Source organism: Anopheles moucheti, chromosome 2 (assembly GCF_943734755.1).
Source record: "Anopheles moucheti chromosome 2, idAnoMoucSN_F20_07, whole genome shotgun sequence".
NCBI lineage: Eukaryota > Metazoa > Arthropoda > Insecta > Diptera > Culicidae > Anopheles > Anopheles moucheti.
The window spans coordinates 97,719,898-97,743,773 of record NC_069140.1 but is presented as its reverse complement, the minus strand read 5'-3'; the positions used below and the strand labels follow the sequence as shown (position 1 = coordinate 97,743,773).

The 23,876-nt window shown below is 44.8% G+C and overlaps 2 protein-coding genes across 3 annotated transcripts in view; both read right to left on the bottom strand.

Annotated features, from left to right (window-relative positions):
• The window catches only part of LOC128297683 (protein cortex-like), a 35,700-nt gene extending 29,362 nt beyond the window's left edge, over positions 1-6,338 (bottom strand). For both annotated transcript variants that reach the window (XM_053033369.1, XM_053033370.1), the window contains exon 1: positions 6,208-6,338. In XM_053033369.1, coding sequence (XP_052889329.1) covers positions 6,208-6,261 — 54 coding nt within the window. In that variant the 5' untranslated portion in view covers positions 6,262-6,338. The remainder of the gene's footprint in view (positions 1-6,207) is intronic.
• A 4,667-nt stretch (positions 6,339-11,005) lies between these two features.
• Positions 11,006-14,917, bottom strand: LOC128310432 (structural maintenance of chromosomes protein 5). The gene is made up of 5 exons (XM_053047073.1): positions 14,768-14,917; positions 14,559-14,700; positions 13,929-14,485; positions 11,868-13,842; positions 11,006-11,788 (listed from the first exon to the last, which is right to left on the bottom strand). The coding sequence occupies exons 1-5, from the start codon at positions 14,818-14,820 to the stop codon at positions 11,396-11,398; spliced, it is 3,120 nt and encodes a 1,039-aa protein (XP_052903033.1). The 5' UTR covers positions 14,821-14,917; the 3' UTR covers positions 11,006-11,395.
• Between the last annotated feature and the right edge of the window lie 8,959 nt (positions 14,918-23,876).

Genomic DNA, 23,876 nt, shown 5'->3' with positions numbered 1-23,876 from the left:
GCCAAGATGTCGCCTTTAAGGGTAGGAATTTTAATTGGTTTCTAGTAGAAACCCCCTAGTAGGACGCCGCTAGTTTTTCTTTTCATACTCAAGTGCCCACTTGCAGTGTCCAACGGTAGAAGTAACCCCATAACGCCTATGTACACCAAGGTACAATCTTGATATTGTATTTAAATTTCTTTCTCGCTACATGCTACCACAAGTTCCAGCCCATGGGCCGGAGTTGCATCGGCGTCGGTTGCGTATGTGTGCTTGCTTTTTCCTCTTCATTCAACCCCAAAACAAAACAAAAAAACCGGGACAGACATCCGATTCCGTGCGATATTCGCCATACACAAGGTGGTGGGTACACATGCCCCACATGCAACGCGTTCCACCGGGTGGCCATCGCGGGTATTCCAAACTGTTGCGTCCGGACGCCTACGCAAACAACACCCCGAACGCAAATTGCACACGCAAACGCAACCTTTCCGTCGCGACGAAATATGCTGGGGACCGGGCGCGTGTAGATGTGGGATGCTGTAGTTGGAGTCAACGGGGTAGCTGATATCCTCCTAACATCGGAACCTCCATTACATTACCTCCATTTGGAGCATTAAAAATGGTTGGTACATGTTTTATTGGCGCACCATATTATGCGAGACTCTAATCTTATCGGCATCGGAGCCAGCTCGTGGAAGGAAATTGAATTATTTCTGCTACACGAAGTACCATCTGGTCCGGTGGTAATTAGAACTTCTTCTGGAGATATTTCTCTCTTCTCGCAACGTTCTAGAAGAGCTGGGGAAAATAGCGTTTTTTTGCCGCGTCAGTAAATAAGCTGCGCTCAGTGCTCTGGTAACTGTTATACAGTCACTGTTATACGATCAGTCAACGGAAGGACCACAATTAATTCGCCGTAGTCACTATCAATTTAGAAATGGAATCGTTGCAATCAGCACATTCCCTTGCAACAATCTGCCATCCCGGTGTCACCTTCCTGATAAACTTCGGAAGCCACTACCGAAACGCTTCCAAACGTACACCGCAGACCCACAGAACTTGGAACGCATGAAACAAACTCATGCATAATCTACAATTTATGGGACCCTCTTTTCCTCGCCCGACCGTAGTTGCGTAGCGGACACGGCAAGCCCTTGCATTGGGAAAAGCGTAGCGGAACGAATTGCCATAAATTCTGCAAAGCGTAGAGCAGAATTTATTGATTACATTGTAATATTTCCCTGCCCTACGCTTGAAGCTCCCAGCGAGGATTAGTGCAGGGCGTCCGGAGTTCAACAACACCGCGCGCTAGACGCGTAGGCCTTACCTGCAGCATCTGGAGCAAAAACCAAGCAAACGGGCCTGGGCCAGTGTATTTGTGTACGAAGCTGATAGAAATAATGGAGCTACACTTGCGGGAAAAAAGCGTGCAAACGCAGCAAACGCGTGATAATAATCACCTATTGAAATGTCATTTCCTAATGATACACCGGCGTGCACCGGCGTGTTGCATCTGGCCAGCGCGACAAACGCGGACAAACGCCCACATACTACCACCGGCACCGTCCGCAAAAGGGGTTTGGAGGATGGAACCGTGCCGCCGCTGGATGGACCTCCAAGTGGAAAAACCGGACGACCGGCAACACCGCACAGCAAAACCACATACCACGAACGATCTCCAGAAGGAGAAGAGGTGTGAAATTAATGGCCATCGTACTAAAAAGCAAAATCTTGCACTTATTAGCGAACACACAATTTATTTAGTGCGTACACACACACACGTGCGCGCGCGCGCCCCATCTGGTTTTCCCTTACAGAACTCGTGACTCGCGAAGTCCGAAAGCCGCACGTCCCGCGTCCACAAGAGGGGAAAAAATAAGGCGTCGAAAGCGCGAAGAGGGCCGTCATAAATAATTTGCAACCCTACCGAACGCATCGGGTGAGCTTTTTTTGTTTCACACCGTCTCAGTCCCGCGGGAAACGGGCCGCTCTAAGGTGCATCGATCGCAATTTGAATGCCGCCCGGGCACGATGTGTTTTGCGCGACTCATTACACGAATATATAATTAGACGACGACCTCGGTAAAAGGATGTGTCAACAACAAGTGGCCGGTACCGAATGTACCACACACCATCGCGGTACACCGATGAGATGTCAAAGCTTTCAACCCCCTTTGACACTCCGGCAACCCGGGGAGGAACGCGCCCGGGAGAACCCATGGGCAGAAAGCTTCGTGTTTTTTTTAGTGAATACGCTGTAAATGGTTTGAAGGGAGCAATAAATTCACCGCTGCTGCCTTCAATGGCTCGATATGCGTGAACCGGAGCGGCACCGGAGCGTAACTATGTGTAACGACACTCATAGTTTTAAAGGCAACGCCATTCCTTCCTAAATGGATTATTTATGGGTTGCCGTTGGTAGGTATCGACCCTAAACGAACGGGCAATACAATGTTCCGAGCTAATCATCGGTCCGGTTGGGTTTGGGAAGATGCAGATGATACGGTTACACGGTGTAACCACTTTAGGTGTTTAAGAGCTTTTCTTCCTGAACGCTCTGAACCTCAGAATGGAACATCTCTAAGCGGCCTACTATGTAAAGCGATTTTAACGAGATATTTCTATCTAAGTTGTGGGTAAATTTATGCAAAGTACATAAGAGTGTTCCTTCAGTTTTTGATCATAGTATTATATTCGTATACAGGATGTCTACAAGAGTAATAGAGTGAAGCCTTTAATAGTTATTCTTTGTTTATCAAAAAGTGGTTATACATCACTCCAAAATTCCAAACCAAATATACTAATTTAATATCGCATTCTATTCAGACAATTATGATAACTTCATCGAGTTACTGAGAGGTCCTCGAAACACCCAAAACATAACCCCATTTGATAGGGTGATATTAGGTTTAGTAAGCAATAACTATAAATGGCCTACTAGATACATATCTTAGTTCACATTATTTGCCAATAGATGGCGCTAGCAGAGCGCGAAAAATTCATCTAAATCTTATTTTATTCGCAAAAAAGAATGCCTGTTACGTCTTTCAGCCACGTTACAATATTTAAAACACCTTTTATGGCATATCACCCTGTAGTGTCGTTGTTATCTCTAACTCTTACTGTAGTCAGCGCTACTACACAATTACGAATCACCGCTACAATGTCTGATTAATGTATCTCTAAAAAGAACCTTTTCCCCCAGCAAATGATATGCAACATTATTCCTCCTTCGCTTCAGATTGGTATGATTTCACGTCTTCTTCACGCTATCATTTCACAACAATGTTCCAGCGGTCAATAAGATCGAACGCGTATCCAAACGACAAACCATTCATTACGCCGACTGCCAGCGACTTCAAATAAACATGTTCCGTTTGGAAGTATCATTCAAAGCGAAATGTTTCTTCCTGATCCCAAGAAATTTATGCTTAAGCAGAGCATCAATCCATCGTATTATAGCTTAGTTTCTGGACCATCGCCGCCAGTACTGGACAGTTGGGCATTTGCGTACTAAGAACCCAGGGCTGGGCAATCCTTCAGCAAGAATTACATAATTTATGGTCATGGAATTACACAGTAAGCGTATATTAAACGATTGATAGGAATTGCACGTGGATGGGTCACGGTCTAATGTAATTCTGTACCTCCAGCAAAATGTGTAATCTTTCTACTAGCGAGGGTGGAAAAGAGTCATCAATTGGGATGGTTTTTAGCTCGATATAATGATGTATGAACAAAAATGGATGGTTGGCAGTTCATTATCTATTCAGAGCATTCATTTCAAACGCTGTATCAAATAAGCAATAAGAACTAGCTCATCTTCTACCTCGCAAGGGAATGTACAGCTTTCTTTGTAGCTAATTTGACCTAGAAAACGAGCTCATTCGTGACATTCGTTGCTTATGATCCGTGAAACCTGAAGGTATTTAAATTATGTATCATTATAATAAAGGTTAATCGAAAAAAAAACCAGGGTAGAAACGAAATACATCTCTCGCGCGTTCTACGGCAAGCGTGATCACGAAGCAGTGTCGTCGCAAATGATCAAACGCGGCACATCAAATGAGACACTCGCCGACACCCGGACAATGTACGACGCTAATGGAGCGGAATGAATTGAATTGATTCGAGCGAATGATACGGACTTCATTTGCTGATGATTTAATTTTGTCCCACCCGGGATACCCGGGTGTGTGTGTTTGTGTATGACACTTGGACGTGAATGAAGTAGCGAAATGGTAGCAACTCATAAAATGGGAGAAAAGTGGAAAGCGCTCAAGATCAAGCCGTCACTAACGGCTCACGGCGGGAATGATCATGCAGCAGTACAAGGGGAGCCGTAATCCTTCCACCGTTTTAACACACGATCATCCGCCTTTAAGTGTCAAACGTGTCTCGCGTTAAACTGACGTTTGGGTTAAACAAACAAACAACCGTGTGATCGTACGTTCTGTGTGCCTTCCAGTAATCACCCTTTACTTGTGGTTCACGTATGGAAGAAAAATGATACAAGTTCATTTGGTTGGGTTCCACACAGTCACACCAAGGCAATAAAGCAAAACCCAGCCGCAAACAACGGTTCCATTCGTGTCACAGCTCCGGTCAGACCTAAGCAGAGCTCAGTTCCATATGGGAAAAACGAATTGTTCAAATTTGTACATAATTAACATTAACATGGCACCCGAACCCCTCAAGGGTAGGATTGATTTCTGATTAAAGTAAACCTTCTCGGTGCACAACTCGGCGCGACTAAGGTACTTCTTCTCGCTTCTTTACTTCAGCCGCGCTATTGCGGGAGATGATGATTTATTCAATCGCCCACGGGACCGACGCTGTATGTGCCATTCCTTCTAACTGCTTCCGCACGAGTGTATTTAGGAGGAAGGCCGCCAGCCAACCTACATTCCAGGAGTCATATGGTACACAACATTTTAAGTCGGTTCTTGCCGCGCTTGCGGCTAACTAAAACGATGCTTAAGCGAAAAACATACACATGGGTGATTGTTTTGCGATGTATACACGGCACAACCCCTGTCCCTCTCCAGCCGAGGCCCAAATCCTCCACAGCAATGGACAATAAATTTTGTCCAGATTTATAGCAATCATTTTGTACCGTTTTCCTAACGCTATGTTCCTTCCCCTGTTTTTTTTGTTTTGCAGACACCATTGCAGCTAAACCATTCCCGGGGTACCGATCGCAACGATACGATCCGCAGCTGAAAAACGGCTCACTTTTCGGTTAAAGCACCATTCGGAGATGGCAAGATTCGGGTACGTGCGAGAGGCAAAATAAAACAGATTTTCTATTATTTATCGAATAGCGCCCCCCGGGAACGTTTCGCCGAACGCTGAGGCACGCTGGATTCGGTAGATCTCAAGACACGCTGAGTAATTGCCTGCACACTACCGGACTAGAGGTGGTGAGACACCGTCCCGATTCCTTTCCGGGACCGACAGCAACGGCACACAAAACGCCAATTTGTCGATTACCGCGATCGCATCCAAACGATTTTATAGCTTCACCAACAAAACGATCACCCTCTTGCTGCAGGTTGATTGGGATTGAGCAACGCGAACCCTGCAGCCTCACCTTTGCCGCACCCCCTCTCTCCCCAGACTCTCCCGACACCGGTAAGTATACGCGGCAGCAACGAAAACGGACTACGCGAATCGAATCCCTTCGGGCATGCAATCGATCGACCGCTCACGATCGCTTTCGCTACAACAACACGCCCATCTGTGAGAGCATCCTCTACACAGACCTGCAAAGAACTGCTACGGACGCTTATTACCGCACGTCCAACCGACCGGTGCCCACCCGGCGCCCCTCCGTTCCACCCGTTCCATTGCGCAAGCAAGAATTTTCAATCGAACTGGGATTTTGTGGACCAGAAGATTTCCTGCGTACGATAAAAGCTACTGGCCTACTAAGTCCCAACTTGTTTGGAAATTTGTCCCTCTACAGTTCGGTGACTACGGTACTACCACACCGCTTGGTTCTTATTCCCCGTTCCACTTGGCGCTATCGCCCAACCCCGCGCCTTCCTCTGCCTGCACTGCGTTGGGATTTTCGAGAGACATTAACGTTAACGTGCCCAGTTTTGTTACGTTTCGCCTGTTACGCCACACGGTTTCTCACTCGTAATGCCCTTGGAAATCCCAAAACGTTGCATGTCACAGCAAATCGAACAAGGAACCACACTTGTCGGTGGACGGACTTACCTTTTCAATCTCATTTAGCCGGTTGTTGGTGCGCTTCTTTACCGAAAATGCCATCACTTACTGTTCACTGGAAGGGCACACAGAACGGGACACACACACGCGATTAGGATTAGGAACGATCAAACTGCTTGCTTGCTGCCAATTCAGCGAGTTCACAGGTAAGACTGACGCTTTGGACAGATAACATTTATGCGTGCAGCATCCCGTGATGCGGGTGAGTGTGTTAGTGTTAGCGATAAGAAGCGTTTGACAGATCTTGTGTGTGAGCAGATTGATTAGTGAAACGCGCAGATTAATCCAACACTTGCAGTGAGGTTCGGAAAAAATGAGGATCACGTTGGTTGGAGGATTATTTTTTGTAAATCTTTCTATTAAAATTAAAAGAAGTGTGATTGCTTCTTTAAAGCCTTAGGAAAATTGATAACAATATCAAAATTTAGCAAAACTTTCGAGAACTTCGTCTAAATTTTGAATGAAACAAAATTCAATCGATATATGACTAAATATGAAGAAAAGCTACGAGAAGCAAATCTGCCCAAGAGTGACTGGATTAATTAGACATTACTGGTCTAGGCCCTCTCGAACGTGGGAGTTTGTGGCTTCTGTATTTTGCTATTTCGGTATGTGATTTAAATTTAAGATCGTTATAACTTATCAATATCAGAATTCTTAAAGGTCAACATCCTTTCATATTTTTCCTCACTTACAGTCTTCTTCGTCTACGACTCATTGATCTCCACTTCAATCTTTATACTATCTCGTGCTTCAGTCGTCAAGTTATGTTTAAAATCTAGTTTTAGATTCATGCCGAATAATGTTTATGTCATTCGTGAAGCCAAGAAATCAGAGCATTGGGAGTTTTCCATCCACCTTCGCTCCAGTATTCTAACGCACCTTACCAATATTAACTAGTCAGTTGAAGAATTACCTAGCAATTATCATTAAATACCTGCTGAAGCAGCTTCTAATTAACCTCAAACCCAATCGAAACCGAACTTCTAATGACCGAACGATAGACACTCAATCCGACAGTCATTTGCACTGCTTTAATCACGCTGCTCCTAGCAATTCGTATGAGACAAGGAATACTCCCCACATGTCATGCCTCGATGTGGTCCCGCCCGTAGGTTCTTACCCCGAAAAAAAAAGCACACCATCTCCTATTTCGCAGGTGCCTTCTTACAAATGGTTCCCGATTGGCGTTTAATTTGTAACACACCCAGCACGACGGCCGACTGTGCAAGTCATAATAAACGATATGAAAGCAATGGTACCGCATCCCCGTCCCCGGGGTGGTCACAGATCTTTCGATAAAGATAGGAGAACCCGGGACACACCATTACGTGCCGGTCAGTTGCGTAGTCGAAATGGACAAACCCCAGGACGCCCCGCGTTTGCATCGCGTTGACAGTGATTGGTAGCGGTCATTTGCGTTTGTGCAGCGAAATAACCCCTCACAGGCGGACAGCCCGAGACACCGCGGTGGACCGGGGTGCAGTAGTGGGAACCCGTCGCCCATCCTGTGTGCCGTCGTTTGCCGCCGAAGATAATTTGTGAATAATTATTTTCAATCGAAGGGAAACTCCGCAGGACCGTTGCCGACGGTCGTCGTGATGGCGGTTTGCAATCGCCACTTGCTCCACAAGGGAGCGGGACCACCCTTAAGGAAGATTGAGCCAACCGCTCGCTGTCATACCATTGGGAAGCCGAAATGATGAAGCGTATAATTATCGACATAATAAATGAAGTCATTTACGTTTATCCTCACCCGCGTGACACCCTCGTGACTGAGCACGACCGAGCCCGCATACAATCACTGGAGCGATGGATGGGCTTGTTCTGGCAGAAGATATGAAAGGGCCCTGTGCGCGGGTCCCCCTGAAAAGGAGCTAAGAATCAATTAAAATTTTAATAATTCCATTGACACCCAAATGGGACAACCTTTGCTGCAGTGCAGAACGATCGTACATCTTATCGTCTCGATCGTGGTTCGTGTCGCCGATTGCACATCGATCAAGAACATAATCACCATCATAGGAGGGACAGTGAGGACTGGACTTTGGGCTGGGTCAATCGATCGATCTAATTTGCATATATATTGCTATCTATACTTGTCAATTTAGCTTCTCCTTTTTAATAGGTATCTTCCCTCTTTTACCCACACTGGAGAGTTCTGCTAACTGAGTGACCTTTTATCGTTTCTTAGTGTTCTACCTATCTTAGTGTTCTAGGTTTTTAAAAAGGGGAGCTCCATCCACAGCTATGCTCCAGACAATGCATTGGGGATTCCAGAAGATGAGGATGCAGTCTTTGGTCTGCACTGATTTAACTATTTGGACCCGTAAAACGTCACAACTGTATCAAGAAGCTTAACGACGAAATATACTGTCATGGTTGAGCATTAAAACTCAACACACATTTGAGCTTGTAAAGAATTCTCGAATATCGTTTGAAAGGAAGATGTCCTCTTGTTGAGAAACTATAACGTATTTTGCGTCATGAAAATATCTTTGCTAATATGGACGATGCCATATGCTAGATTTAACCATTGATTCCACAAGGAAATCGACATGATAGAAGATAACTATTAAATTTTGAACGTGTACAAACACTAGCGAACTTCTTAAAAAATAAACCTTAGTTACTAAGATATTTGGACTCCGGAACAAAGTAATGATTTCGTGGATGGAAAAACCCTAATTTTTTTAGAGCTACTTGAAGATGTCTCTAAAATTTCCAGTCATTAGAAGATACACTAATCACGATTTCCCAAAGGGTTCGGTCAGACAAGTGTCCTGGCATTGTTTTTATCATGAAGATTACCTCATTGCATGTAATAAATAGCTTCTATAGAAATAGTCACTGAAAGTATCATAGTAATGCGTGTAATAATACACATCTTTCTCAGCAAACTCTAAACGTTACGCACGATCATTTAACTCTGGTAGAGGAAGCGTCAGATCGTAAGATATCAACGTGTTCCGACTTCCATCCATCCACTCATCCACTCATCCACGCGTATCGATTACATTTCAGCAACGATACCTGAAGCTCGTCCTGTTCCATCCCCTGCGCGGACGACATGATGTGACACGGGTGTCTCGGGTGTAACACCGGAAGCAAAACGAGCCGGGGCCACTTAATTGCACCTAAGTGACGATTCCGGGCGTCCGGACCATTAGCGATGCAGTGGGCCACCTGCATAATCACCCCCTGGACCCAGACAACCTGCCGGCCCGTGATGGGTCCGTTGTGATTGATCCGGGCGATGGGACCGGCGAGATCGATTCCCGATCACCCGGAGGGCGAAATTTCTTTTCCGACCCAGATTTTATACCCTCTGCCCAACGCGCTAAGTGCTCAACGGCACGGAAGGTGGTTCCCTCGCAGTTTGATAATGGCAGCGTTGACGAGTAATTTGTCCACCAAGCGTACCGGGGGGATAATTAGGACGCGAATGCAATTACCCCGGGCGGTAGGGGGGCCAGCCAGGATGCGCTCGCGCAGACATTAGCGGGGACGCATCATCATCATTTGGCAATTAAATCAATCTGCTCATAATTGGCACATTCGCGGCATGCTGCTCTAATAAGATTAATTTTATGGCTCCCGTCCACAACCAGGAACCACAAAACGGCGGACAGAGCGCGGAGGGTCTATGTGCAACCCTGGCGGGATAGTGTAGCTATCCTACCTTTAAGTCATCATTATCATCAACATCATCTGATACGGCGAGTGACATCGAGACATCGGGCCTGAACGTCCCTGCCGGCGATGGTTGGGAACTCCCGTTTCCGCGATAAAAAGGACAAGCCACGGCGGGCACACTTTTCGACACCCGTTCGGTTTTTAATTGACTTTTCGTGTCGTGTTCTTATAAATCGTGCCAGCTTCTGTCCACGGTTGACATAAATAGTTTGCCCCGATCCCGCCTTGAGCATGAGCTGCTTTTAACACTTTGCGCGAGTGCAGGGAACCGACCGAACCTATCGATCGATCGATTGCGGGAGATGTTCCATCTTCGTTTCCACGGACCCAGCGAGTGTATTGACCGCCCGGCTGGGCATCCCTCCCCATTCCGTACCGTAGTCGCGTGTGTATACGCAAAATGGTCGGTTGTCGCGTTTACTTAAGAAAACCTGATCCACTTCGCCGGGCCCGAACCTGTTGCGGCACCCTTGTAACGCTTTTGCGCTATCCGCTGATGAACGACAAATTCCTACACGCACTGATAGTGGCGATCAGCGGTGACGACCCGCTACTGCCGGGTTGGGATCAATGCGCAAGTGAGGTTACCTGATGAGAAAGTTCAGTTCCGGTACATCCGTGGCACACGGAAAGGCAGGTGCATTAACATGCGACTGTGAGAAATAAATTAAAATTATGGCATGAAGCGCTGAATACTTGGTCGTTTTGCACGTAACGCAAGCTTCATTGAAATTAAATGAGAATTGATAAATTAAAGTTAAAGTTGAGCATCATCTAAGATATCTCACCGCAAATAACCTGACTTGGATTGTCACGGCGTCTTTGTCTAGAAAATTACATCTTATTCTCGCTTTTCACGCCTCTTCCGTCATTAATATCACACTACTCTTAAACGGACAAGAGTAATCGATAGTCGAACAAAGCGTAAGTAAGACAATAGCTTTTAGATATGGCGCTTATGCTGATAGTGTTTCTAATACTTAGCCACCATTCTCCATTTTCATACCTCTTACAGTTTACTGGCCTGTCTATCCTGCTACGGATCCAGGTTACGGCAAGTCCAAAGAATACTGAATTTGCACACCCTCGAAATAGCAATGTCACTAAGCGAACGTTCCTTGTCGTCCTTATGACTACTGATCATATTTGGTGTATTTATGAAATCTTCTTTATTCCGCTGGAACTAAATGTCAAACATAGTGTAAGTAATGGATAAATTATTCATTTCAGTGTAACAAAATAGTGTAGTAGTTAACATTCCAAGAAATGATACTGGTTCGCCAATCCGAAGCATTGCGAACAATAAAATAATAAATGCCTTTGTTCGTCCAGGCTCAAGATATGATCCCCAGCATCGATATGATCCCCAGTGGCTTACTAGTTATGTTACGATATCATAATCCAAATGATGGCACAATTGTGCCCTACTTCGATTTTGTACTTCAACCTTCTTGCTCTTTTTCTTTTGCAAACCCGACGTCTATTGTGCGTGTCTCGCGTTTGCGTCCGATATAAAAACGTCCGGACTCTCGATATACTTGCCGTTGTGAACGATCAGCACGTTCATCTTATCGCTGTACTTTAACCGCGGCAACAGTTTTGGCGTGACGAAGAAATACTGCGACTGCCCTTCGCGGCACGTTTCATCCACCAGCATGTTGAACACCTTCCGCTCGTTCGTCGGATCCATACCCTGGTTGATCTCGTCCACGCAACGGAACGGAACCTGCGTCATGTGTTGCAGCGACAGTGTGTAGATGGCAATTGCTACTGCCCGTTCACCGCCTGATTGAAGCTTCCGGTCCAGTGCGCTCAGCTTCTCCTCGTTGCGATACTTCACGTAGATGCGAATGCCATATGCATCGTAATCGCGCTAGGGGAGGAAGAATAACGAATAAAATAAAACATGAGCCAATAAAAAAATATATAGAGTAGCACTCTATTGTTCTTACCTCTTCCTGTCGAATCAGCTCGATCTCTCCGGCGAATCCCATCGAGCTCATAAAATGCGAAAACTTGCCGTTTATGTTCTGTACCACGCGTAGCATTTCCGGATACCAGCGCTCATGCAGTTCGGCCATGTCATGTTCCAGGGAAGCGATCTGCAGGTCGGAACTATCAACAGCATTACGCAGCTGCTCCAACTGCCTTTTCATCTGTTCGTACTCGTTTTCCGCTGCTTGGTTCCCTTGGGGCAGACACTCAAATCGGACGTTCAATTCCTCCAGATGCGCTTCCAGCAGCTCAACCGTGTCGGGCAGCGTGGTAAACTCGTGCTTGTACGGGAAATCCGGCTTATCCGGTGTCTTGTTAGCGGTTAATGCTCGTGCCGTACTGTTTTTCTTCGACGACTTCTCCTTCACGTCGGCCAATTTCTTCTCCACGTTGGTGAGCGTTTTTTTAGCCGAATGATACGCGTCCTCCAGCACGCGGAAGTTTGCTTCCCGCTCGTTGTTCCGCTCCTCGAAGATGCGTATCCGCTGCTCTAGAAGGTCATGTTCACGGCTAACGGATGCGTACCGTTCCAGCGCTTCGACCTTGCGGCGCTGTTCTTCCAACAGTTGTTGTATGATGGTATGGCACGTTTTTTCGAACTTGGTACGCTCCTCGTCAACGTTCACGAGACGATCCTTCAGTTCGTTGCATTTCTGCTCCTGCCGTTTTACTTTTATCTTCGATTGCTGGTACTTGTTCAGCTTATCCTGCAGCTCATTCTTTCCCTGTTGCAGCTTCGTGCAGCGTTCCTGCAACTCCTTAATGTTGTTCTCGATCTGACCTCGATGGTTGCGGATTTTGTCACACTCCCGGACCAAGCGTTTCAGCTGTTCCTGCTTCTGTGCCAGCAGCGCATGGTCCGTCGATCGGTTGAGCAAATTCTTCGTCTGGAGCATATCGCTACGAGTCGACTTTTCACCAGTGTAGCGTGATTTCGACACCTGAAACCGGTGGGACGGTGTGTAAAATACCGCAATCTCATCCGGCAGCGAGGACACGTATTTGGCCGAGTCCGCACCGCCCACAGGGATGTTGTGTAGCCCGTACAGCTTACACAGCCCGTTCAAAATCGGAAACGGTGCTTCCAACATGTCGATCAGATAGGTGTGAAACCCAAACCGCTTTAGATTGCCGATTGGATACCGGGGCTGGTAGTGCAGCTCCTCGGCCGGATCGCTCTGGATCGCGTTCACTCCCTCAAATCGCATTTCCTCGCGCGTTTTGCGCAGGAACAGATTCATATCTTCCGTATTTTCGCACGTGAACGCCACCAAATCCCGCACACCGATCGTGTTCTCCAGGAACGGCACATTCTCCAGCACCGGTACGTTCAGCTCCAGTATCATCGGTTCGTAGATGTTGCCCTGAAAAAGATGCTGATGTTCGCGCAACCACAGAACCGCCTGGTACGTGCCCTCGAACCGTGTCTGCAGTATCTTCAGCTTGGTGTTTGCTACGTTTTCGATCGTTGCGATGTTACGCTCTATGCTCATCATTTCCGGTTTCAGCTCTGTTTCGATCTTTTGGTTCAGCTCGTGCCGGCGCCCCATCAGTAGATCGTTTTCGCCGCGTATCTTGCGCTCCATCCCCTCCACGCTGGAAATCTGTTGACGAATTTGCTCTTCCGAGCCGAGTGCGGTCGCCGTATCGGCACAGTCCTGCACGAACGCAGCCAGCATTACTTTCGCCTGCTCCAGTTCGGTCTTTCTTTCTTCTGCCTTGGCCAGTGCGTCAAGCAGATCGCGCTTCTGCTTTGCTATATTATCTTCCAGACGTTCCGTTTTCTCTTCCAAACCGTTAATCTCCTCAGTGCATCGTTGAGCGATCGTCACCTGTTTGTTTTTGGATTTTTCCAACTCCTGCTTCCGGGACATGATCGCTTGCATGTCCGATTTGCACTTGTTGTATTCTCTCTCCTTGTCATCGCTCATTCTGTAAAGTGCAATGTGGGATGAAATAGAATTATTTTAATATCTGGGATGTGGTCATTCGCTTGGAAGACGCCCTCATAAACTTACTTTTTGGCTATCTTCAGATCATTTAGCATGGACGTGTAGATTAAAAACAGCTCTTCATACTCCAGCCAAGCCTTCCTAGCCTGGCACACGTGTATTTGTTGTTGAAACTCTTCACGTGCGCGTAGCGTTTCCAACTGTTGCTCCAAATCCACCAGTCGTGCTTCCAGCTCTCGCACCCGGGCCAATCCTTCCGCACCCTTGCTGTTGCATTCTTGCTGCGATTCACGCATAGCTTTCAGCTCATCGAACCATGTCTGTACCTCTGGCGCACAAACCGAAGACTGCGTGTTTAGCAGCAGTTCGCGAGGATTCATCTTCGTAAAATCCTGCACGCGGTCCTGAGGCAAAAACTGACACAAATTGTCCACCTGGATGTTGTACAGCCGGATCTGCTGCAGGTACGCCTGGTGCGAAACCGTTTCACCGTCGATCTCGTACTTATTAACGCGCTCATGATCGAACGAACGGCTGAACCACCGTATGGCACGATGTTTATCGCGGTAAATCGCGATGCGAATCGTGGCACTTTCTTTCCCATTCTTAATGTAGCTATCGATCTGCAAGAGGATGGTAAAACATACATTAATAGTCGATGTAAGCTGGATTGTATTGATGGTCTATTGAGGTTACATTGTCGCATCTGGAGAGCAGCTTACAGTTGCCACCCATGCCGAGCACGATACCGGCCACTATTGCCGATTTGCCTGTTCCGTTTGGTCCAAGAATTATGTTCAAATATTCGTCCGGATACAGTACAACCGAGTCATATGTGCTAAAAACAGAAATAAGAAGGGAGATAATTAATCACAGTCCGGTTTCAACTGTACGATGGTACTCACACAAAATCCTTCAACGACACGGACGCTATCTTTCCTACGATCGATTGGGCCATGTTGTATAGTTTGTTTGAATGGACACTATGAACAAATGCAGCCAAATTCACGTATTTCGTAGCTGGACAAGCGATTACGCGGGATTTCCATACCGGTATGAACGCCAAACGCTAAACAAAACAACACTGACAATTCTTGCCCGCGCTATTTTTCCCCAACGAACAAAACATGCTATTGGCTAAACTTGTCAAGTGAGAAAGAGCGAGTGAGCTGTTTTCTCACTGCAAAATCAAGTCGAATTATACTGCATCCAACACGTATAATTTGTTGCAGAACGTGAAACACTAAATCTTAAAAATTGTACCTTTATTGTACGTAAATAAAACTGAACGGAAATAAAATAAATAATCTTTTCCCAACTCTACCTCTGCTGGTTGGGTCGCAGAAACGACGTTCGATGATCCGTGCGCCCGAATATTCGGGGTGTTTTGGTTTTTCGAACATGATTTTCAAATCGACGGTTATTTTCGATAAAGCACGAATCCAATTCGTTTACAAATATACATCGTTTGAAATAAGATTTTCCGGAACAAACATTGAAAATGTATCTTAAGAAATAAAATGAACTATAAAAAGATAATATATAACAAACATGAGGAAAACTCCTGACTTTGAGTTTGAGTTGAGATTTTTTTTTTAAATAATGTTTTAACTTTTAAATAGCTCCTAATGAATATAGGGATTCCAATTAAAGTTGTAAAATATACATAAAACCTTTTATGCACCCATTCTGTAGTAATTTGTTTGTTGAAAAACATGTGAAGTTAAACATCAAAATTTAAATGTCTTTCAAAACATGGAAAACTCCTATCCTGGCATGGGGGATTTTTTTCCGTGTGCCATATATGCCACTCATCCGAGCAATTGGAATCGTCATTCTCATCGTTTGTTGGAGACGTTATTAGATTAGGTACGGCTTATGCAGCCGACGTCGGTTAGTATCGCCCGAAAAGTCTGAGCCAGCATAGCGTTCCTTGTGCATGGGAGATGGAAAAAAGGATATGTTTGTGTACGATCGAAATTGGATTATCCTTCACTTTCGCTACTCACACCCACCGTCTCGTGCTCTGTACCAACCCCCCAGCATCCAGTGGGAGAACGCAGACCATTCGAAGGATAAATTTCGAGCGCTGAAAACGTTCCGATTAAAGCTGTTTGTGGAAAGGATTAGAACGGATCTCAGGCTGGCTTAATCCCATCCTTGCGCTCGCTCCCGAGACGATTGCCTTCGAAAAGATCCTTCCATAAGGAGCGTGAAATTTCCTTCATTACTGCTTTTTTCTCCCATTCTTCACTAAGTACTTGCTCACTTTCTTCGAAGCGCAGCCCGATTGTTGCTGGTCAGTGAGGCGAAATAATTTTGGAAGCACAAACGGCGGGGTTCGATAGTGTTCGCTTGCCAGTGCCAAGTGTGGAAGCCGATGATCCAATTAGTTATCCTCCGGTAGTTATTCCGGGGCCACCGGCTGGTAAGAGATATGATACGTGTGTGCGGGCAATAATTTGCATGCATAAGCCCATGATGCTATGGGCCCAAAACCACCAAGCGCGAGCACCCGATAAAGCAATGCAACCGAGCGCAACTAATGATAATCCCCATAATTTGATTATGATATCATTACATCTTGAGCAGGGACACATGCAAATAGACCGCTGCGCAGAAGGCAAGCAAACAGAGGCACGCCGAGATAAGCGCGAGAACCGCTGATGGGATTATGTATGCAAGTTTAGCAACGGCATCGGATGCGGCCAACGTTCACCATTCCCACATTCCCATGGGAAAGTGTCGGCTAAGAAAACGGTGTTTACCATCCCTTTACATGGCCGCAAAACGACCGACACTTGTTCCAGCTAGCGCGGTTGATCTGGGCAATCCGCAGTACAGCCGTATGTAGTGGTGGCAATGTGATACGCTTGAATAAATTACTACTAATGAGAAGCCGCACGCGCTTTGCCGATGTGGCCGTTTAAGTTGGCGTAAGTATTATAATTTTTCTCCACCTCGCGCTTTCCTGCATTGGCCAGCCAGTGAAGCAGATGGTTGGTACCGATTTCCATTACTCATAATAAGGTGACATTTAATCAATCAAGAGGTGATAAGTAGAGAGAGGACACAATGATGACAATGAACAAATTTTGCCAAATCAATTGCCTATCTTCAGCTAATTTACTTCCAAATTTAATACTAACAGAGCAAACAAATGTTTAATTTTTTCATGTATCGACCAATAATAAATACTAACAAATCAAAACTAAACTATTTAAGAGAACAGGAAACGTCTAAGACAACAATGTTTTAAACTAATACAAAAAAAATAATTACAAAATACAAGGGTAAGAAGGAAACAGATAAATAAAAGTTAAGTTCATTAAATTGCCAAAAGCATACAAGGAAATGAAAAATCAAATATGAAACACGAGTAAAACATAAAGGACATTAAACAGAGTAGAAAAGTAAAGTAAAAAAGTCATACAAATCCCAACTATGGATTAAAAATAAGATAGGTAGATAGGATCATTTTTTTTCAACTCAATTTTACTGTTTGACGATTGCCTTATTACTTTTCTTACTACAATCTAATTTTCCTTTTAATTTTTCTATTTCTAATATCTTTTACGTGCTTTTTTGCTATTCTCTGCACATTTTAGATTTTTTTTTGTTTATCCCATGTAATTTTCTATCTCATTTTTCCTAGTAAACATATTACCACGAACAATTTCCGTGCCATTTGAAAATGTAGCTAAAGTTAACCACTCTGCGAAAGATCCGGCTTTTAACAAAAAAAAAACACACACACATGGACACCAATTCACAATAATTTCCACATTCCCTGATTACCATTCCTAATTGAGTCTCTATTACACCCCGATGCCCCGAAGGCACACCAATGCCAAGTGGCCGCCCGTGAAAAACTGTGTGTGTGTGTGTGTGTGTGTGTGTGTGTGTGTGTGTGTGTGTGTGTGTGTGTGTGTGTGTGTGTGTGTAGATTACCCAAACACTTACGGAGGCCGATCATATGCAGTGTAATATCAAACCACAAAGAGAGGCAAGGAATAATATATTCATCTGTGTGCATGCGTCTGTGTGGAAAATAGTTTTCCGCAGAAGAAAATTCAAGCACGAAATAAAAAATGCAACCCAGACTGCAAGCGGTGGGGGAGTCGTATTTTGTTCTCCCTTTCGTAACTCAGCCTCAGATCCGAATAACAAACTTCTTCTGCCTCCGGGTGGGGTCAACTTTGTCGTTTGGCGAAAGGAAAAGCGGCACACACAGAGAAGCGGTGCTGACGTGATGTGGTGTTTTTTCCTGCGACATGTGTTGCGTTCAGTTGCGTGTAAAATGCTTACCAAATAAAAGCGCACTCGGTAGCGAGAAGTGTTATTTTAATATTGTAATGACCGTTCCGTGGTGATTTTTCCCAGGAAAAAGAATGCTATCTGGGTCCGTAACAAGCGTGTAGTGTGGAAGGGAATAAATGCTACCTCCCACGTGGTAACTTACACCGAAACATAATAATAATAGTAAAAAACTGTCCACAAATTACACGGTACGTGGCTACCCGGGTAAATGTAGGAGTATGCTGATTTCGACCCAACCGCTGGCCACATTTGTGAGCACTATGATTTACTTCCATCGATAATCACTACCTATCACACATGGCCTAATAAATAATGTTGTGGGTTTTTTTTATTTCTGTGCCTGTGCCATTCTTCTTTCTCCATACTGAAAAACCTCACTAGAAGAACGTGAAGGCGTAATCGGGCGGCATTGACCAAGCCGTCACGTTGAAAGTGACACCCAATCACGACGCCGATGATGATGATGAACTGAGTTGTCAAGCAAAAGGGGCGTCCTGGGAGACACAGTGGGGACCAGCGTCGGTGTGCCTAAGGCAACCAAAAAAGTGGCCAGTTGGTGGTGGGTTTTTGGTGCGGTTCGGTTCCATTCTCGCATGGCACTCCTGCTGGTTAGCGCACGGAACGGAGTCGGTCACGTACGCCTCCCCGGGTGCCTACCGTATCCTGCTGCTGCGGTGACGAAACGGTTTGCTTTGCCACCGTCGTTTCCGTTATTCTACTCACGCCTGTACACGCGGCGCACTCTAATTTGGTGGTGATGAATCCGGCGATGGCGAGGTTCGGTTATACACACCCGATTAAATGCAAACAATTTTGTCTTTGGCTTACGCAGCAAGAACCTGCTGCGATTGTTAATTTGAAGCGCGAGAGTTCGAGTTGCCAATTACCATTTGCGTGTATAAATGTGTAATTATAATTGTAAAGTAAGAAGCACTAATGCAGTCTTAAGTTTTTTCATGAGTAATGAGATCTCGCTTTGCAGTTTATATTGAGCTTAGACATTGAACCCCTTGGTCGATGAAATAGTGTAGTCGTTAATGTACCGGTCAACGGCAACACGCTCACGCTGAGTTCAAATCTCATCTAGATCGAACGTGTATCCTCCCTCATATGTGCAAAGGTAGGTCCTCGAATATTCATCTACGTAGAATAAAGACTTATTAAGTCACAAATTTAATGAATTCAACTCAGAAATGTGTTGCTTTCTTGGCCAGATTAATGATAAATGTATTATTTTTTGTCACATTTAACTCTCTCTCAAGTCCATCACGTCTAAACAATCGTTTGGCCATACTCTGGCCACCTCTGCAGGTAACTGGCACCTCAATTATGTCGTTCCCGTAACAACAACAGCCCAACTATCTTAGCGTCCATATAATTAAATGTAGTTTTTCGTACAAATCTTCGTTCGAAACACTCGCACCCGATGGCTCTTGAGAAGATTATCTCCCGAAAGGTACAAGGTAGCCTCGTTCCGTCCGTCGACACAAATCCTTTAGAGCTACTTTAACCAATCCGCGCCTCTTCCAGCATCTACAGGATACGATTAAAATTACCGACTTCGCCACTCGCCCGTACGGAGTGGATTGGAACCATTTGGTGGATGTTTCCATTTCTTTAAGCAAAACCAAACCAAACTGGAGCCAAAATAAAACCCCCGAACATATAAACCAACAACGATGCGCGCGAGGTTCACAACCCGAAGGGAGAAAATGATTATTTTCCTTCGGTGATAATTTGGATTTAATACCATTGTCATTAGGAGACGAAATGCGTCAGCACCGGGTAGATGGGAAGCAGTCTTAATCCGCGCCAAGAACTCCGGACCTAATGGTGAGGATCATTGGTGATCTAATTTGAGCAGTTGCAAGCGAAAGCCACTATTTTGCTGTCATTTCTGGATCGTGGAGCGATTTGGTTAGCGACCCAAGCAAGAAAGATAAATTGTTAGCTCATGAGGAACGATTGCCTCATTATTGTTATTATAACTCAATTGCTGTAATTGAAATTAGGAGCGTTGATATCTTTGTTCGCGTAAAAGTCGTCCTCGTGCAGGACGAGGTACTCTCCTCCTTGCTTCCACAGCAGCGTGTTTGTACTCGAGCGATTTCAATTCCTTGCCTTAAATTAGTGAAAAATTACTTTTCCACATTTACTTCCACAGCAACCGATGCACCGGGCGTTCCGTGCCGCATAGGTGGTTTTGTTATTTTCTCCCGAACAAGCGGACAAGTACTTAACGACAAGACGCACTACAAAATGCGTCACACCGTGAAACGAACGTGCCAGGCTGGTGAAAATAACAGCCCACCACGGTAAATAAACAACAGGGAAACAGGCTCACCCCTCTGTGTCACTCTCGTGGAGAGGTTTCTGCAGGACAAATAAAAAAAACACGGCCCGATTGCGTCGAAAATGATTTCCCTGTTTCCCTACTCCAACTCACCACCCTCTGTTGCTGTGAAACTAAAAAGGGACTTTTTCTCTATTGCCAGAATCACAAGAGGGTGACACACTTTAAACTGTAAAACCAAACTATTTAATACGCTATTACACCCTCAATTTGGGATTCAATTAATTTCCACGACGCATTCAGTTGTAATGATGCTCTCGGTGATTCGTTTTTTAAGTAGGTACACGATGGAGCGATCTAATCCACCCTTTGTACCGGAAGTAGTTAAAATCAGTAACCTTACTGATGCTGTTGTTTAATGTATTTAAATATAAACAAAGATCATAAAACTTGCATAACAAAGATAAAATATTAACGAGAAAAGCAATAACAAACTTAAAAATGTAAAACACTAACGATAAATAGCTGAAACGTAACAAATACAATGAAAACACTACTTAGAATATGAAAATGTAAGTACAATAATGGATAGTAATAAAACTTGTCTTCCACACAATATTTGTAAAATATAAAAACAAATGCATCAAATAACTACATAAAAAATTAGAAGCAAACATCTAAAGAACCATTAAAAAACAAGAAACTTCATAGGATTTTGTTTAAATATCTCTTTAACTGTTTCAAACAATGCCATTTAATTGTAAGTAGTATTCAATTTTCTACATTATAATCATGAAATGTAAGATCTTCGCTACTTACCATTTCATGGAAGTCCAGAATCCGAAATGTCATACCGGAAAATCAAATGACACACGGCGCAACAGCATCCACACAAATCAAGAGCAGACATTCAGCGATACAGTTGGTCCAGAGTCATCGGAAACGCTTGCCGACCGTACAGGTCGTTTTTTCGTTTGGTTTTGGCTCTTTTCCCCTTCCTTGGCGTGTGTGCCCTTTGATGAAGGATTAAATGTCCCGGTGATAACCTGTAGGGGTGAATTTGACAACTTGTTTGAAAATCTCTGAACCCACGAACGAGCCTTGTGGCGTACGCTAATCGATCCTCAAAGGCTCATGCTATTTGCAGATGTCACATACCACCTCGCACCGACTGACCCTTGTTAGCGTTCCCGAGAAGCGAATTGGGGGAAAACGTTTTGGGAGAGATTTGTTTTTCCTATTCTGCACCTATTCACGCTACACGCGCTCTGCAGGCGGATGTGCTCATTTGTTTGCCGTACCGATTTTGCTCGTTCGGGTGTACCTTGTGCCGGTGACAATTGTTGGTGCCCAGAGGATGAGGTTTTCGTTTTTTGATTTTAAGGCGAGAGATCTTTGTGGAGTGGTCGAACGCACGAGAATTCCTTGCGGGGCCTCTGTCAGCAATGTAAGACTGTTTGACCGACGAGCAGCCACCCGCACACGATCCTAACTTTGAACGACATTCTAATGTGCTTTAATCATCATTAAAATCACATTACCAGACGCAAGACAAAGTTCTCAAGGGAATGGCGAAAAGACAAACTTCCACTCTAACACCCAAGCACTAACTCCTGCCGGAAAGGTAAATCAAGTGAAACTTTAAAGAGGTAATAAAAACAAAAAATACATATCTGAAAGAATCATCTAAAAAAAAAAAAAGACAGTGAGTGAAAGCGAGATAAGCGAGAAGATTAAAGACAAGTAAAAGATGTAACGGGAAATGTAAAGCAAAAATTCCATTCCAATACAAAAGGGAATATTCGAAAAAAGTTGACCAAATGTGCAGTCTATTCTAACGCTGTGTTATTTTTATGGCACACACTGTACGCCGGTGGGGCAGATCGACTGGCGAGTTGCACTTTATGACTTTTTAATATGAGAAATTTGCAGATTGTCTTAGAATGTAGCAGCAGCAGCAAACCCGCACAACATTTCCGCAGGCTCTTATCATTATCATAAATCACGATCGTACAGGAAATTTCGCAACGAAAAAGGGAAAAAACAAACCCAAAAATCACGCAATTTCAAACCACCTTCCAAAGGGCGCGTGCGTTCGTCAAAAAAAAAAAAAAGGAAACACATCCAAACGGAAAAGCAGGCTGCGAACGTCCAGCCCACCGAAGGGGCTGGTGAGAAAATGAAAGAAAAATTCACATTTGAAATGTAAATTGAATCTTTGATCGGGTGATTTTCTTTTTCCTCCCTTACGTTTTGGGGGGTGGGGGTGGTTGGAAATAGACATCTATTGCCACTCAAAAATCAATACATTTATCTGTTTTAAATTGATCAAAAATCAGCATAAGCAATCCAGTCCCTATCGCTCTTGTTTCCTATCGGAATTGATTGTTTATTTACTTTCGTTCTTTCTCGTTTTGTTCTGATTGTAAAAATTCTTTAAAGCGACAATCGAAAAGCGACGAACCGCAGCAATATAGGGGGATAGACACGGTACGCCTTACCACCCAAGCGGAGGACAGATCACAGATGGTGTGCAAGAAGAAAGGAAAACAAAAGTCCTTGTTGAAAATAAATGTGGTTCAACACTCTTCGGCCCGTCTTGTGGGACGATAGCGTCTGGTGCAATGTTGGGCAACATATTCTAATTAATAGCCAGCGATTAATGTCGCACCACCGACCGACCGACCGGGCAAGTGAAGAGTACATCCCTTCCACAAAGTGGCACTAATCCTTTGAACACCACTTCACCATTATATTAGCCCATATGGGTATGTTTCCATTTTTTTTTTTTGCCTACCACAGCTGGGCCGGCAAACAAAAAACAAGGGGTCTGAGAGGTCCCGAAAAGATTAGAACCCTTTGTTTGTCTTCCACGGCAGCATTACACTCCCGGTGCCGTTCTGCCTGCTACCCCGTCCAGCGAGGAATTAATACTGAATCAAATCCGCATCAGTGCATCATCGTTGAGGGCTTCAGTTTGTGTGCGTTTTCGTGCTTCGTGTGCCCCCATTCCGAACTATCCTTTTTCGCTCGGTTTAGACCGCTCGAATGCGACCCCGAACGTAGAGCTACTGCACAAACACTGCAGCTCATCCGTGGCAGCGGGGTAATGTCCCCGAGCGCAATAGATTTACCTTTTTTTTTGCCTTCTTACATTAATCCTCCCATACTGTGCCTGAGTTTCTGTTGGTGCATTAGACGGGACTGCAGAACTGGGTTGGAGATATTCAATCAAATTAAAATCATGTGTCTTTCGCGTTGCCAAGCCAGCGGCTTTTGGGGGGCCACCGCTGCCTGCATCATCCGGTGGATGCGCGCACACTTCAAGCGATTCAATCGCCAAATGGATATAATTTGCTAATTGAATGACATAATGTAATAAGACGTTCGTTATACGTTGG

Bases quoted from the DNA above. Each gene is read 5' to 3' on its own strand.
- LOC128310432 (XM_053047073.1), bottom strand. From the start codon at position 14,820: ATGGCCCAATCGATCGTAGGAAAGATAGCGTCCGTGTCGTTGAAGGAT. The intron at 14,701-14,767 runs GTGAGTACCATC...TTCTGTTTTTAG, and splicing joins GTGTCGTTGAAGGATTTTGT to CACATATGACTCGGTTGTAC. The intron at 14,486-14,558 runs GTAACCTCAATA...ATCCTCTTGCAG, and splicing joins TGCTCTCCAGATGCGACAAT to ATCGATAGCTACATTAAGAA.